At 42.2% G+C, this 18294-nt stretch overlaps 1 protein-coding gene across 7 annotated transcripts in view; it reads right to left on the bottom strand.

Moving 5' to 3' along the window:
- The window catches only part of LOC138770571 (uncharacterized), a 277918-nt gene that overhangs the window by 207177 nt on the left and 52447 nt on the right, over positions 1 to 18294 (bottom strand). For all 7 annotated transcript variants that reach the window (XR_011359470.1, XR_011359472.1, XR_011359471.1 and 4 more), the window contains exon 5: positions 7146 to 7436. Coding sequence is in view for 3 of the 7 variants with exons in the window: in XM_069949693.1 (XP_069805794.1) it covers positions 7146 to 7436 (291 nt within the window). In the remaining 4 variants the exon portion in view is untranslated. The remainder of the gene's footprint in view (positions 1 to 7145; positions 7437 to 18294) is intronic.

Genomic DNA, 18294 nt, shown 5'->3' with positions numbered 1-18294 from the left:
CAACCCAGATTGGCCGTAAACACCCCACGTTGGCCGTAACCACAGCAGGTTGCCTGTAACAACCCCAGATTGTCTGTAACCACAGCAGGTTGTCTGTAACCACAGCAGGTTGCCCGTGACCACCCCAGATTGTCCGTAACCACCCCAGGTTGTCGGTATCCACCCCAGGTTGCCCGTGACCACCCCATGTTGACCATATCCACCCCAGATTGTCCGTAACCACCCCAGGTTGTCGGTATCCACCCCAGGTTGCCCGTAACCAACCCGCATTACCTGTAATCTAATTTTTTTTTATTGTATTTTAGTAACAGTGCTATTCTAATAACCATTACTAGTTGCGGTTTTGCTCCAGCAAATTGGCGCTCCCTTCCTTCTGAGCCCCGCTGTGTGCCCATACAGTGGTTTATGCCCACATATGGGGTACCGTTCTACTCAGGAGAACCTGTGTTACAGATTTTGGTGTGAATTTTCTCTCCTGTTCCTCGAGAAATTTAGAAATTTCAAACTAAACAAACATATTATTGGAAAAATTCGAGTTTTTCATTTTTACTGTCTACTTTTGAATACTTTCCTCTAATACCTGTGGGGTCAAAATGCTCACCACACCCCGAGATGAATTCTTTGAGGGGTGTACTTTCCAAAATGGGATGACTTTTGGGGGGGTTCTATTCTGTAGACATTACAGGGGCGCTGCAAACGCACCTGGCGCTCAGAAACTACTTCAGCAAAATCTGCACTGAAAATGCTAATTGGCGCTCCTTCCCTTCTGAGCCCCGATGTGTGCCCATACAGTGGTTTATGCCCACATGTGGGGTACCATTGTATTCAGAAGAACCTGCGTTACAGATTTTGGGGTACTTTTTTCTCCTGTTACTCGTGAAATTGAGAAATTTCAAACTAAACTAACATATTATTGGAAAAATTCAGGTTTTTTACTTTAACTGTCTCATTTTGAATACTTTCCTCCAATACCTGTGGGGTCAAAATGCTCACCACACCCCAAGATGTATTCTTTGAGGAGTGTACTTTTCAAAATGGGTAGACTTATGGGGGGTTTTCTCTCTGCTGACACTACAGAGGCTCTGCAAATGCACCTGGCGCTCCTTCCCTTCTGAGCCCCGCTGTGTGCCCATACAGTGGTTTACACCCACATATGGGGTACCATTATACTCAGGAGAACCTGTGTTAGTAATTTTTAGGTGCTTTTTTTCTCATGTTCCTTTTGAAAATAAGAAACTTTAATCTAAATGTATATATTATTGGAAAATTTAAATTTTCCATTTTTTTTACAGCCGGGGGCTAGGTTCACACTATGTAACTGTGCGGCTGTATTTTTTATGCGGCTGTAAATGTGCGGATGAAACTCTGGCCGTGGGAAAAAATAGACATGCGGCTCAAAACATACGGTCATTTACTTGGAAATCTGGTTCAACTAAAAATAACAAATAAAATCTTAAGAAAGTGATGCAAACACCTCTGGATGCATCTGGGAAAGCAGGGAACACAGTTTACATGAATTGCTATTACCGGGGTTTGCGATCCTCTGCACTAATGCCGATGTCTCTCATGGTTAATCTATTAAAATAATAAAACACATTTTCGTTGTAATAAAGTGCCTTTCGTTGTTCAATATTTAAATTTAAACTAATCCATCATTTTGCAATTAAATATACTGTTAAAATAAATATATATATAAATAAATGTATATTTATATATATATTTATTTTTTGACAGTATATTTAATTGCACAATGATGGATTCGTTAGAATTAAATTATTGAACAACGAAACTGAATTTATTTCAACGAAAATGTGTTTTATTAATTAAATATTAATTAGTACAGGAAGCTCCATAAGCCGTTAATTCATATTGCCGGCAAAAGAGCTTTCTGTACTAATCATCACTTTACTTTAATGAAAACATCAAATGTTTCTTCTAATTATGTTATCACAATAGCATTATTAGGAGAAACATTTAGAATTATATGTGCGCTCAGCTGATTGGCTGATCGGCTGAGCGCACATATAATAAGCCGGTCCGCAGTACAGTGACTTCATTGTGCTGCGGACCAGCGAAGAGGACACATCGGGGTGAGTATAGAGCTCTCCCCACCCCCTCCCCAGCACTGCACCCCTCCCAGCAAGGAAGGGGGGTCACTTAACCCCTTCCTTGCTGGGATGGGTGCAGTCTGACATCAGTCTGGCCCCCAAGGGGTTAAGGGGGATGCAATACATCCTCCCTTAACCCCTTGGGGGCCAGACTGTAAGCAGCGATCTGTAAAGATGCTGCATACTGTAAGGAGCACAACACCGCTCACAATGATGGGTGTTGTGCTCCTGTTTGTGTGTTTTTTGTGTGTTTCTCCCTTTTTGTTTTTCAGATATCGGTATCCTGGGGATTACGTCGGATTCCGTGGACTACGTCGATGACCAGCGTTTGTTTTTTTTTGTTTTTTTTTTAATAAAATGGTCAATGAGGGGTGTGGGGGGTGTTTTTATTTGAATAAAAAATTTTTTTAACTTGTGTCTTGTCTTTATTTCTTTACTTTATAGACTTAGTAGTGGAAGCCGTCTAATAGACGGAATCCATTACTAAGTTGGGGCCTAGTGTTAGCCGGTATAAAATGGCTAACACTAACCCCCTATTATTACCCCAGTACCCAATGCCACCAGGGGTACTGGGAAGAGCCGGGTGCCAGTGGTCCCGGAGCGTCAAAATTGGCGCTCCTGGACCGGGCGGCAGCAGGCTGGTAAGATTTAGGCTGGGGAGGGCCTAAACCAATGGCTCTTCCCACCCTGGTGTTACCAGGCTGCTGTCGTTTGGTTTTTAACCCGGCTGGTTATAAAAATAGGGGGGACCCTATGCGTTTTTTTTTTATTATTTATTTATTTAACACCAGGGTGGGAACACCAGGGTGGGAAGAGCCATTGGTTTAGGCCCTCCCCAGCCTAAATCTTACCAGCCTGCTGCCGCCCGGTCCAGGAGCGCCAATTTTGATGCTCCGGGACCACTGGCACCCGGCTCTTCCCAGCACCCCTGGTGGCATTGGGTACTGGGGTACAGATCGCTGCTTACAGTCTGGCCCCCAAGGGGTTAAGGGAGGAAGTATTGCATCCCCCTTAACCCCTTGGGGGCCAGAATGATGTCAGACTGCACCCATCCCAGCAAGGAAGGGGTTAAGTGACCCCCCTTCCTTGCTGGGAGGGGTGCAGTGCTGGGGAGGGGGTGGGGAGAGCTGTATACTCACCCCGATGTGTCCTCTTCGCTGGTCCGCAGCACAATGAAGTCACTGTGCTGTAGACCCGCTAATTATATGTGCGCTCAGCCGATCAGCCAATCAGCTGAGCGCACATATAATTCTAAATGTTTCTTCTAATAATGCTATTGTGATAACATAATTAGAAGAAATATTTGATGTTTTCATTAAAGTAAAGTGATGATTAGTACAGAATGCTCTATTGCCGGCAATATGAATTAACGGCTTATGGAGCTTCCTATACTAATTAATATTTAATTAATAAAACACATTTTCGATTAAATAAATTCAGTTTTGTTGTTCAATAATTTAATTCTAACGAATCCATCATTGTGCAATTAAATATAGTCAAAAAATAAATATATATATATAAATATACATTTATTTATATATATATATATATATATATATATATATATATATTTATTTTAACAGTATATTTAATTGCAAAATGATGGATTCGTTAGAATTAAATTATTGAACAACGAAAGGGACTTTATTACTAGGAAAATGTGTTTTTTTAATATATTAACTATTAGAGGCATCGGCATTCGGCATCATTGCCGGCTATTTTTGAAGTACTCCGTACGGACCGCCTGTCAATCCACGGCCGCGTTTCCAGCTGCAAACAATGGTCTTGTTCATTTTTTACGGGTCTGTTTACGATCGGGCCGTAGATTCATACATAGTGTGCACTGTGCAGCCGTATATCCTATACTTTCCAGCGTACACATGAACCACCAAAAATACCGCCGCACAATTACAGCCGCAAATACAGCCGCACACTTACATAGTCTGAACCTGGCCTAATGGTGAACACTTTCCTCCAGCCCCCGTAGAGTTAAAATGCTCATTATACCCCTAGATTAATTCTTTAAGGTGTCTAGTTTCCAAAATGGGGTCACTTATGTGGGGTTTCAGTATATAAGCCTCCTAAATCCATTTTAAAAAATAACTGGTCCCTAAAAAAAAAATCAGTTTTGGAAATTTCATGAAAATTTGATAATTTGCTGATAAATTTCTATGCCCCATAACACCCTAAAAAAGGAAAATATGTTTACCAAATTATGCCAGAATAAATAAGACATATTGGTAATGTGATTTAGTAACTAATTTATGTGCTATGACTTCCTTTTTTAAGAAGCAGAGAATTTCAAAGTTCATAAAATGCAAATTTTTTTACTTTTTCATGATATTTTGATGTTTTTCACAAAAAACACACAAAGTAGTGACCAAATTTTGCCACTAACATAAAGTACCATATGTGATGAAAAAACTATCTCAGAATCGCTAGCCACCACCGGAGGTAGCGGAGAGCATGGGGCAGTGATCGGGGATAAAAAGTGATGTGCCCCCACCCCCTAAGTCGCCCCCCACCCCCCCAGTCACCCCCCCGTCCCCCAGTCACCCCCCCCCCCCTGCCCCATATACTCGCCGGATCCTGGGAGCTCCTTCCTCCTCGACGTCCAGGCTGGTTCTGATCTGCGCATGCGCGCCAGAACCAGCCAACTCTGAAAATTTAAAGTGACAGAGACCAATTTGGTCTCTGTCACTAAACTATGATTACTGTGATAGAAAATATCACAGTAATCATAGTAATATAGTGAAAAAAATGTGTAAAAGTACAAAAAGTGAAAAACACACAAAAAAATAAAACACACACTTTTTATTATAGTAATGATTGCAGTTTACTCCCAAATCACCCGTAACAACCGCACGATGCCCATAACAACCGCACGTTGCCCATAACAACCGAACATTGCCCAAAACAACCGCACGTTGCCCATAACAACCGCATGTTGCCCATAACAACCGCACATTGCCCGTAACCACCGAACATTGCCCGTAACCACCGCACGTTGAACGTAACCACCCAAATTGCCAGTGACCCCCTCCAGATTGTCCATAATCACCCCAGATTTCCCGTAACCACCCCAAATTACATGCACCCACCCCAGATTACCTATAAGCACTTCACTTTATCCGTAACAATCCCAGATTGTCGGTAACCCCCCAGGTTGCACATAACCCATCCCCCCCCCCCGGGTTGCCCGTAACCACCGCACGTTGCCTCTGACCACGCCGCCTCTGACTATCGCACGTCGCCTCTGACCACCGCACCTTGCCTCTAACCACCGCACCTTGCCTCTGACCACCAATTGCCAATGACCCCCTGCAGATTGCGGTAACCATGCCAGATTACAGGTACCCACTCCAGATTACCTATTAGCACTTCAGTTTATCCGTAACCACCCCACATTGCCCATAACCACCCCAGATTGTCCGTAACCACCCCAGATAGCCCGTAACCACCCCACGTTGCCCGTAACCACAGCAGGTTGCCCGTGACCACCCCATGTTGTCTGTATCCACCCCAGATTACCTGTAACCACTAAGGTTGCCCATAACCACCCCAGACTGTCCGTAACCACCCCACATTACGTGTAATCATTTTTTTTATTTTATTTTAGTAACTGCGCTATTCTAATAACTATTACTAGCTGTGGTTTTGCTCCAGTAAATTGGCACTCCCTTCCTGCTGAGCCCCACTGTGTGCCCATACAGTGGTTTATGCCCACATATGGGGTAAAGTTTTACTCAGGAGAACCTGTGTTACAGATTTTGGGGTACGTTTTCTCTCCAATTTCTCGTGAAATTGAGAAATTTCAAACTAAACCAACATATTATTGGAAAAAATTGAGTTTTTCACTTTTATTTTAAATACTTTCCTCTAATACCTGTGGGGTCAAAATGGTCACCACACCACAAGATGAATTCTTTGAGGGGTGTACTTTCCAAAATGGGGTGACTTTTGGGGGGATTCTATTCTGCTGACACTACAGGGGCCCTGCAAACTCACCCGGTGCTCGGAAACTTCTTCAGCAAAATCTGCATTGGAAAAGCTAATTGGCGCTCCCTTCCTTCTGAGCCCGGCTGTGTGCCCATACAGTGGTTTACGCCCACATATGGGGTACCGTTGTACTCAGGAGAACCTGCGTTACAAACTTTGGGGTGCTTTTTCTCTCATGTTCCTTTTGAAAATGAGAAACTTTAATCTAAACATATATATTATTGGAAAATTTAAATTTTCCATTTTTTTACGGCCTAATTGTAAGTACTTTCCTCCAGCCCCTGTAGGGTCAAAATGCTCATTATAACCCTAGATTAATTCTTTAAGGTGTCTAGTTTCCAAAATGGGGTCACTTATGGGGGTTTTCAGGATACCAGACTTCTAAATCTATTTAAAAAAAGAACAAAAGAAAAAAAAAAAAACAGTTTTAGAAACTTTCACGAAAATGTGATAATTTGCTGATAAATTTCTAAGCCCCGTAACACCCTAAAAAAGTAAAATATGTTTACCAAATTATGCCAGAATAAAGAAGACATATTGGTAATGTGACTTAGTAACTAATTTATGTGCTTCGGCTTTCTTTTTTTAGAAGCAGAGAATTTAAAAGTTCATAAAATGCTAATTTTTTTAATTGTTCATGATATTTTGATGTTTTTCACAAAAAAACACACAAAGTAGTGACCAAATTTTGCCACTAACATAAAGTGCCATATGTGACAAAAAAACAATTTCAGAATCGCTAGCATACATTAAAGCATCACTGAGCTATAAGCGCATAAAGTGAGACTGGTCAGATTTTGAAAAATTAGCCTGGTCATTAAGGTCCAAACTAGCTGCAGCACGAAGGGGTTAAAATCGCCCCCCCCCCCCCCCAATAATTAATGCAGCTTGGAGATGGAAGCTGCACTGGGGAGAAAATATCAATATCCTAATGGCTGGGATATGTTCTGTAAAAAAAAAAAAAAAAAAAAAAAAAATAATAATAATAATAATAATAATAATAATAATAATAATAATACAGTATATTATACCTCATACCTGCTGATGTTTTGGAAGATGAAGATTTCTCTGATCGTTCCAGGTTATGGATGACGGTGTAGTTGTATCTCCAGAGGGAAATGTAGAATTGATCCTTCTTTGCGTCAGACTCATACTGGAATGTATCACATAGACGGCTCATCTTCTCCTTCGATGTGGGAATTGCTTGCAAATCTTTATATTGTTCCTCAGTCAGTAGATTATGGGATCGGAGATCATCTAGAACCAGATTCACTTCCTTTATATCATTAATCAGATGGGATCTGTATCTGATCACAAAGTGATCTCTTCCTGCAGAGAGAAATGTGACCATTGTATATTGTAATGATACTGAAACACCCGACAATAATAGGACGGTAAAGTAATGATCACCTATGGCAGACACTGTGCACAGTTATACCCAACCTATTGTTGGTATTATTATGTTGTGTCATTGTGTACATACATTTTCCTGGCACTGTAATGTCCTATTGAGAATCCTATGAGAAAAAGCCACAAAACAAAGCTTTCTCCCCAGAGCACTGCAGAAAATGCCAAAAAGTGTCATAGAACTGAAGACATTGGCTCAGATATATCAAGCTGTCTTATAGAGAAATATATCTCTATCTTTGGTCTTACACAGGTGGCATCCAATCACAGCTTAACTTTAACACTACATAAAGTGTCTGTGTGTATCAGTGGTCTAAAGATGACTGGATTTAGCCACAAATCCACCGCAGATCCTGTATGTGTTATATGATGTGCATTTACAGATCTCACTTCTGCTACATGTGTCCATCCTTACCTGTATTTACAGTGGGGAAAAAAGTATTTAGTCAGTCACCAATAGTGCAAGTTCCACCACTTAAAAAGATGAGAGGCATCTGTAATTTACATCATAGGTAGACCTTACAGAGGATGTACCACCTGGTACATCCTCTTTAATCTGAATGCGCAAATTGAACGGCGCTGGCACGGGGAAGCCAGCGCCACGGTCCGTTTTTCGGACCGAGGCCCGGTTCCCGTGCACGGCGCCGTTCTAAGCACCGGAACCAGCCGGTACTCAAGCACTGGAGGCCGGCCGGGCCGCCCCCAAAGGAGGGAATTCCCTCCCCTGTATGACACGGCTCCCTTAGAATAAATCTGCGTCATACAGGGGAGGGAATTCCCTCCCAATGGGGGCGCTGTTCGATTCGTGCATTCAAATTAAAGAGGATGTATCAGGTGGTACATCCTCTTTAACTATGAGAGACAAAATGAGAAAACAAATCCTGAAAATCACATTGTCTGATTTTGTAAGAATTTATTTGCAAATTATGGTGGAAAATAAGTATTTGGTCACCTACAAACAAGCAAGATTTCTGGCTCTCACAGACCTGTAACTTCTTTTTTAAGAGTCTCCTCTTTCTTCCCCTCACTACCTGTAGTAATGGCACCTGTTTAAACTTTTCAGTATAAAAAGACACCTGTGCAAACCCTCAAACAGTCAGACTCCAAACTCCACTATGGTGAAGACCAAAGAGCTGTCAAAGGACACCAGAAACAAAATTGTAGCCCTGCACCAAGCTGGGAAGACTGAATCTGCAATAGGCAACCAGCTTGGAGTGAAGAAATCAACTGTGGGAGCAATAATTAGAAAATGGAAGACATACAAGACCACTGATAATCTCCCTCGATCTGGGGCTCCACGCAAAATCTCACCCCGTGGGGTCAAAATGATCACAAGAACGGTGGGCAAAAATCTCAGAACCATGCGGGGGGACCTAGTGAATGAACTGCAGAGAGCTGGGACCAATGTAACAAAGCCTACCATCAGTAAGACACTACGCCAGTGCCAGGGACTCAGATCCTGCAGTGCCAGACGTGTCCCAATGCTTAAGCCAGTACATGTCCGGGCCCGTCTAAAGTTTGCTAGAGAACATTTGGATGATCCAGAAGAGTATTGGGAGAATGTCCTATGGTCTGATGAAACCAAAGTGGAACTGTTTGGTAGAAACACGAGTTGTCGTGTTTGGAGGAAAAAGAATACTGCATCCATCAAACACCATACCTACTGTAAAGCATGGGGGTGGAAACATCATGCTTTGGGGCTGTTTCTCTGCAAAGGGGCCAGGACGACTGATCCGGGTACATGAGAGAATGAATGGGGCCATGTATCGTGAGATTTTGAGTGCAAACCTCCTTCCATCAGCAAGGGCATTGAAGATGAAACGTGGCTGACAATGATCCAAAGCACACCACCAAGGAGTGGCTTCGTAAGAAGTATTTCAAGGTCCTGGAGTGACCTAGCCAGTCTCCAGATCTCAACCCTATAGAAAATCTTTGGAGGGAGTTGAAAGTCCGTGTTGCCAAGCGACAGCCCCAAAACATCACTGCTCTAGAGGAGATCTGCATGGAGGAATGGGCCAACATACCAACAACAGTGTGTGCCAACCTTGTGAGAACTTACAGAAAATGTTTGACCTCTGTCATTGCCAACAAAAGATATAGAACAAAGGATTGAGATGAAATTTTGTTACTGACCAAATACTTAATTTCCACCATAATTTGCTAATAAATTCTTACAAAATCAGACAATGTGATTTTCAGGATTTGTTTTCTCATTTTGTCTCCCAAAGTTGAGGTCTTGAGGTCTGAGGTGTCAATTACAGGCCTCTCTCATCTTTTTAAGTGGTGGAACTTGCACTATTGGTGACTGACTAAATACTTTTTTTCCCCACTGTAAATTTAATTAAAGGGGAACACCAGAAAAAAACAGCATTGTCTCAGACTGGAGAGAATACACAAATTCCTGCAGCACATGCAGCAACTGATAAATACTGGAAGACTTGAAATTTTAAAGCGACTAATCTAACCCCCCAAAACCACTTGTACCTTCGAATAGCTGCTTTTAATCCAAGATCTGCCCTGGAGTCCGTTCGGCAGGTTATGCAGTTATTGTCCTAAAAAAACAACTTTTAAACTTTCAGCCCTGTGCCCAACGGGAGTATCTGTGCCCTAACTTTGCACCACCCCTCCGTCCCTCCTCCCCACCCTCTTCATCATTAGGAATGCCACTGGAACATTCTCTCCATGTTGAAAACTGCACAGGTCCTTAAAGTTCATGCCCATGTGCCAGGCTGACACAGGTGAAGAATAGGAGGCAATCTGCCCTGAACATTCCTAATGATGAGGAGGGCAGTGAGGAAGGACGGAGGGGTGGTGCAAAGATAGGGCACAGATACTCCTGTTTGGCCTGGGCAGCAAGTTTAAAAGTTGTTTTTTTAGGACAATAACTGCATCACCTGCCGAATGGACTGCAGGACAGATCTTGGATTAAAAGCAGCTATCTGAAGGTACAAGTGGTTTGGGGGGGGACAGATTGTGGGTACAGAGTCGCTTTAAATAGAAGTAAATTACAAATCTGATTAACTTTCTGACAACAGTTGCTGGGAAGAAAAAAAAAATATCACCAGAGTTCCCCTTTAACCCCTTCAGGACCGTGCTCATTTTCGTTTTTTCCTCCTTGGGTTTAAAAGGCCATAGCACTTGCATTTTTTCTGCTACAGACCCACATGAGCCTTTATTTTTTGTGAAACTAATTGTACTTTGCAATGGAAGACCTAATTTTTGCATAAAATATATTGCGAAACCAGAAGAAAATTATATGCACAGTAAAATTGAAAATAAAACACAATATTTTTTATTTGGGGTGGTTTTGCGTTTACGCCAATGCGCCATATGGTACAATTGACTTGTTATGCATGTTCCTCAGGTTGTTACGATTACAACGATATGTAACATGTATAACTTTTATATTATTTGATGGCTTATAAAAAATCAAAACCTTTAAAAAAAATGAAAAGTTCTTTAAAATCGCTCCATTCCCAGGCTTATAGCGCTTTTATCCTTTAGTCTATGGGGCTGTGTGAGGTGTCATTTTTTGCGCCATGATGTGTTCTTTCTATCGGAACCTTACTTGCGTATGTGCGACTTTTTGATCGATATTTATCACAGTTTTTCTGAATTTGATGCGACCAAAAATGCACAATTTTGCACGCGGCGATGTCAAATATGTTTGTTTATTTATTTAATTTTATTTATAAAATGGGAAAAGGGGGGTGATTTAAACTTTTATTAGGGGAGAGGATTATTTATTATTTTTTTACTAACAGTAATTAGAAGCCCCCTAGGGGACTCCTATATACATAGCACTGATCCCCCTGGGGGAATTCTATATACACAGCATTGATCCCCCTGGGGGACTTCTATATACACAGCACTAATCCCCCTAGGGGACTTCTATATACACAGCACTGATCCCCCTGGGGGACTCCTATATACACAGCACTAATCCCCCTAGGGGACTCCTATATACATAGCACTGATCCCCCTGGGGGCCTCCTATATACACAGCACTGATCCCCCTGGGGGCCTCCTATATACACAGCACTGATCCCCCTGGGGGCTTCTATGTACATAACACTGATTCCCTATATACACAGCACTGATCCCCCTGGGGGCCTCCTATATACACAGCACTGATCCCCCTGGGGGACTTTTATATACACAGCACTGATCCCCCTGGGGGCTCCTATATACACAGCACTGATCCCCCTGGGGGACTTCTATATACACAGCACTGATCCCCCTGGGGGACCTCTATATACACAGCACTGATCCCCCTGGGGGTCTTCTATATACAAAGCACTAATCTCCCATTGAGATCCATGCTGTGTATATAATAAAGCAATGATACATTAGATCGGTGCTCTATTATAATGGTCTGCAGCAGACCACATACATTGATTGCAGAGACGGGATCAGCGTCATTCCGACGCTGAGCCCCGGCTGGCTGTGTACACCGGATCTCCCCCCACGATCGCATCGCGGGAGGGAGATCTGGCCACTAGACACAAGGGAGCGCGGGACACAGGACTGTTAGAAGCAGCTGTCATGTTTGACAGCTGCTTCTAACTTTCCTAATTAGTGGGCGCGGACGATCGGCGGCACCCGCTAATATCCACGGTCCCATGCTGCAGTAAGCAGCCGGGATTGCGCTGGTACAGAGTGGGGCCATGGCGCGGCCTCTCTCTGAACCCCCCGCAGGTCGTGACTGTATGTCCTGCGGAGGAAAAAGGGTTAAAGAAAAAAAAAACATTTTCAGACAGTACTTATCAGCTGCTGTATCTCCTGCAGGAATTGGTGTATTCTTTCCAGTCTGACACAGTGCTCTCTGCTGCCACTTCTGTCCATGTCAGGAACTGTCCAGAGCAGCAGCAGCAAATCCCCATAGAAAACCTCTCCAGCTGGGTGTGTGGCTTGGCTGCTGAACTGAATGGCTGCATGTTGCACCAGCTCCCACGTTCCAAGCAGCTTACAGTGACTGGTGACCTCCTCATCAACACTAATCAGCACCACTGCATATCTAACAGCCTCCTAACACCATGACTGGTTCCCCTACCTCTGACTGTACTGAAGCTTCTCTCCTGCATATCTCCACATCACCACACAGCAGGAAAAGACAGTCGGTCCCTCCGATCTTCCCCAGACAGAGAAGGAGACAGAGTAAGCAACACAGTGATGGGGAGTTTGCTTCCTGCTCCTCACATGGCAGACATGCTGCAGCTACTCCTTCACCTGCTTCTCCTATCTCTGAGAGCCCACAGAAGAGCCGCCAAAAGCTCCACCATGATGACACAGCTGACACAGTGAGTAATAAAGATCCCTTATCTGATGACCTTACTAATAGCTGTCAGGAGGATTACTTTACACAGTTACCCTCCTCAGACTGCCCCATAATAGAAAGGACTATGAAACACATGCTACAAGCACTGAGGCAGTCACTGCAAAAGGACATTGCCACTATGATTAACCCTTGGCAAGCATCAGCAAGGTTACCAACATTTGAATTTTTTTTTCCAGGAAAACTTTAGTGTTAAAAAGGGGTGTGGCTTATTGTGGGTGTGATCTCGGTGGGGTGTGGCCTATCGTGGGTGTGGGTTCAAAATTTTCCAGTTAGAATTTACAGTCAACACAACACAAAAGGAGCTTTAAACACCCCAGTATCAGGTCCCCAGTATATTACACACCCCACTCAGAGCAGGCTGAGACTCACTGACTTACTGACTGTACATACTGGTAGTTTGTTATATATATATATATTTGGTAGTTTTTATATAGAAGTTCCCCAGGGGGATCAGTGCTGTGTATATAGACATCCCCCAGGGAGATCAGTGCTGTGTATATAGACATCCCCCAGGGAGATCAGTGCTGTGTATATAGGCGTCCCCCAGGGGGATCAGTGCTGTGTATATAGAAGTCCCCCAGAGGGGATCAGTTCTGTGTTCATAGGAGTCCCCCAGAGGACTTCTAATAAATATGTGTGAAAAAAATAAATTGTTTTTATTAATAAAACATGGTAAACAGCGTCAGCGCAAAAAAATCACCAAAATGCAAAAAAATAGTGCACTTGGGGAGGAGGAATCCTCTATCCGAGTATCACATCGGCAGTACTGTGTTGGAAAAGACTTCAGAAGAGAAGGATTTAGGGGTAATGATTTCTGACAGCCTTAAAATGAGTCACCAGTGCAACCAGGCAGTGGGAAAAGCAAATCGTATGCTGGGGTGTATAGCTAGAGGTATAACCAGTAGGAAGAGAGAGATTGTGATCCTGCTGTGTAGAGCTCTGGTGAGGCCACATCTGGAATACTGTGTCCCGTTCTGGAGACCTCACCTAAAAAAGGACATTGATAAAATAGAACGGGTCCAAAGACGGCTACAAAAATGGTGGAGGGTGTGAGGCATAAACCATATCAGGTAAGACTTAAAGATTTGAATCTGTATAGTCTGGAGGAAAGACGGGAAAGGGGGGACATGATTGAAACCTTTAAGTATGTTAAGGGACTAAATAAGGTTCAAGAGGGGAGTGCTTTTAGTAAAAAACTGAGCTCAAGAACAAGAGGACACAGAGAGAGGTTAGTTGGGGGAAAGATCAGAAGCAATGTAAGAAAATATTATTTTACTGAAAGAGTAGTAGATACCTGGAACAAACTTCCAGCAGAGGTGGTTGGTAAATCTACAATAACAGAACTTAAACACGCCTGGGATAGACATATATCTATCCTAAGATAATAAGAAAGAAAATACTAAAAGGGCGGACTAGATAGACCGAGTGGTCTTTTTCTGCCGACAATCTTCTATGTTTCTATGTTTTTGTTTACATCAAATCCAGAAAAAAATGTAATAAAAAGAGATAAAAAAGTTGCATATATACAAACAAGATACAGAAAGAAAGAACAGAACGTGGTGCAAAAAATGACACCTCAATCAGCCCCATAAACCAAACAATAAAAGTGTTATAAGGATGGGAATAGAGCAATTTTAAAAACTTTTTTTTAAAAGGCTTTAATTTTTTTAAAGCCATCAAATAAAACAAAAGTTATACAAGTTACATATCGCTGTAATTGTACTGACTTGAGGAACATAGCTAACTTGCCAGTTTTACCATAGGGCAAACAGCATAAACACGAAACCCCTCAAAATAAAAAGAAATGCACCTTTTTTTCAATTTCACTTTTCTGGTTTCGCAGCATATTTTATGGAAAAATAAAGTGTCTGTCATTGCAAAGTATAATTGGTGTCGCAAAAACTAAGGGCTCATGTGGGTCTGTAGGTGAAAATATGCAAGTGCTATGGCCTTTTAAACCTAAGGAGGAAAAAACGAAGGCGCAAAAATTAAAACTTCCTCCATCATTAAAGGTTTAATTGTTTTTGTTTGGTTTTATTTTGTATGTTTGTTGAGCCACAAAAAAAATGTATTGCTAAAGGTGAAAATCCAAAATCTGCCTAATATCTTAACCCTTTAAGGACGGGGCCCATTTTCGTTTTTGCGTTTTCAGTTTTTTCTCCTGCTTAAAAGGCCATAGCACTTGCATTTTTCCACCTAGAAACCCACATGAGCCCTTATTTTTTGCGTCACTAATTGTACTTTGCAATGACAGGCTGAATTTTTGCATTAAGTACACTGCGAAACCCGAAAAAAAATCAAAGTTTGGTGAAATTGAAAAAAAAAAACGCATTTCTTTTATTTGGGGGGGGGGGGGTATGTGTTTTTACGCCATTTGCCCTGGGGTAAAACTGACTTGTTATGCATGTTCCTCAAGTCGTTACAATAACAACGATATATAACATGTATAAATATTGTATCTGATCGCTTTTTATTACATTTTTTTCTGGATTTGATGCGACCAAAAATGCGCAATTTTGCACTTTGGGATTTTTTTGCGCTGACGCCGTTTACCGTGCGAGATCGGGAATGTTATTAATTAATAGTTCGGGCGATTACGCACGCGGCGATAGCAAACATGTTTATTTATTTATTTGTTTACTTTTATTTAAAACCTGGGAAAAGGGGGGTGATTCAGACTTTTATTAGGGGAGGGGGCTTTTTACTATTAACATCACTTTTTTTTTTTTACACATATACTAGAAGCCCCCCTGGGGTTAGAGTTATTCCCCCTGGGGTTAGGGTTATTCCCCCTGGGGGACTTCCAGTATATACACTTGATCTCTCATTGAGATCTTTGCTGTATAGATATACCATGGACCGCGGCGCTTCAAAACGTGGTCGCCGTGCGGCCCCGCTTTGAAGTGCTATTGAGAACATATGACGTACGGGTACGTCTTATGTCCTTAAGAGGTTAAACTCTTTTTCAAAAATAATACCAATGTACAGCGATAATTACATGAGTTATGGTACTTAAAATTGTCTCTCTGAATGTAAAAGGGCTAAATAGCCCACAAAAAAAGGCCTTCTTATGGAAGGAAACTAAGCTCCTAAAAGGTGATCTTATATGTGTTTAACCCCTTCACGTCAGCAATCTGTATATATACGTTCCTATTGCACATGCCCCGTGCAGTAGGAATGTACATATACGTTCCTGACTTGAGGGGGGTTTATGATGAGAGCGGGATCGCTACAGAGATAGAGTTTCCGCTCTCATCTGACTGCAGCACCGGAGGTAATGAGAATCAGCTGCGGTCCCGCAGCTGACCCCCATTAACCTCTTAGTGACCGCCGAAACGGTGGTCACTAATGGGCCTGTGCCTCCGCTGTATTTCATCTCCCCCCACCGTGAATCCACGGTGGGGGGAGATGAAATAAGTAAAATCAGACCCCAGATCAGCCCCCCTAGTGCCCCGATCACTAACCCCCCCTCCCCCGGCGGCCATTAGATTAAAAATGGCCGCCGCCATCACTGTCAACAGAGTATATCTGTTCACAGTGATCTCGTTGTAAAAATGAATGAAACACCCATGCTCTCCGCCACCGGAGGTAGCGGAGAGCATGGGGCAGTCATCGGGGACCCCCCTGTGGGGTCCCGGTACAAGCGATCAGCGGTATATACTATATACCGCTGATCGCTTGTGCCATGTGCCGCCGGCACTTTTTATCCCCTGTCACCATGAATGATTGGTGACAGGGGATAAAAAGTGATAAAAAGCAAAATGCTCACCACACCCCAAAATTAATTCTTTGAGGGGTGCACTCTCCAAAATGGGGTGACTTATGGCGAGATTTTACTCCGCTGGCACTACAGGGGCTCTGCAAACACACCTGGTGCTCAGAAACTTCTTCAGCAAAATCTGCATTGAAAAAGCTAACTGGTGCTCCTTTCCTTTTGAGCCCCGCTGTGTGCCCATACAGTGGTTTATACCGACATATGAGGTACCTTTTTACTCAGGAGAACCTGTGTTACAAATTTTGGGGTACTTTTTTTCTCTTGTTCCTCGTGAAATTGAGAAATTTTAAACTAAACGAACATATTATTGGAAAAATTAGAGTTTTTCATTTTTACTGTCTAATTTTGAATACTTTCCTCTAACACCTGCGGGGTCAAAATGTTCATCCTACCCCAAGATGAATTCTTCGAGGGGTGTACTTTCCAAAATGGGGGGTTTTCTCTCCGCTGACACTACAGGGGCGCTGCAAATGCACCTGGCGCTCTGAAACTTCTTCAGCAAAATCTGCAATGGAAAAGCTAATTGGCGCTCCCTTCCTTCTGAGCCCCGCTGTGTGCCCATACAGTGGTTTACGCCCACATATGGGGTACCGTAGTACTCAAGAGAACCTGCGTTACAAATTTTGGGGTGCTTTTTCTCTCATGTTCCTCTTGAAAATGAGAAACTTTAATCTAAACTTATATATTATTGGAAAATTTTAATTTTTCATTTTTTACGGCCTAATGGTGAATACTTTCCTCCAGCCCCTGTAGGGTTAAAATGCTCATTATACCCCTAGATTAATTCTTTAAGGTGTGTAGTTTCCAAAATGGGGTCACTTAAAATCAAACTTAAAAAAAGAACTGGTCCCTAAAAAATTCAGTTTTGGAAACTTTCACGAAAATGTGGTAATTTGCTGATAAATTTCTAAGCCCCGTAACACCCTAAAAAAGTAAAATATGTTTATGAAATGAAGCCAGAATAAAGAGGACATATCGATAATGTGACTTAGTAACTAATTTATGTGATACGACTTTCTTTTTTTAGAAGCAGAGAATTTCAAAGTTCATAAAATGCAAATTTTTTATTATATTTTGATGTTTTTCACAAAAAACACACAAAGTAGTGACCAAATTTTGCCACTAATATAACGTGCCATATGTGACGAAAAAACAATCTTAGAATCGCTAGCATACGTTAAAGCATCACTGAGCTATAAGCGCATAAAGTGAGACAGGTCAGATTTTGCAAAATGAGCCTGGTCTTTTAGGTGCAAATAGGCTTAGTCTTGAAGGGGTTAAGAATCTCACTTATTAGCAACAGACACACATACAGTACGCAATGCGCAATTTGCCAATATTTATCACTCCCACTTCTAAATCGAGAGGAGTATTTATCGCCATTTGCAATACTGTGGCGATTAATCCCGTAACAGTTAAATCAGATCCAGAGGGTAGGTTTATAATATTGGTCTGTCAAATCAACAACATACTTTATACATTGGTTATTATCTATGCCCCCAACCAACATCAGATTAAATTTATCCATAAAGTTCAGCGACATGTGGCTAAGATACAACAAGGTAAAATTATATATTGTGGAGATTTAAATATGACCCCAGATGCTCAAATAGACTCCACAGCAACATCACAGGTTTTTATGGAAGAGGACCTATACGATATATGGA

This window comes from Dendropsophus ebraccatus, chromosome 1 (genome assembly GCF_027789765.1).
Source record: "Dendropsophus ebraccatus isolate aDenEbr1 chromosome 1, aDenEbr1.pat, whole genome shotgun sequence".
Taxonomy (NCBI): domain Eukaryota; kingdom Metazoa; phylum Chordata; class Amphibia; order Anura; family Hylidae; genus Dendropsophus; species Dendropsophus ebraccatus.
The sequence above is the reverse complement of the archived record's forward strand: the minus strand, read 5'-3'. Positions and strand labels throughout refer to the sequence as shown.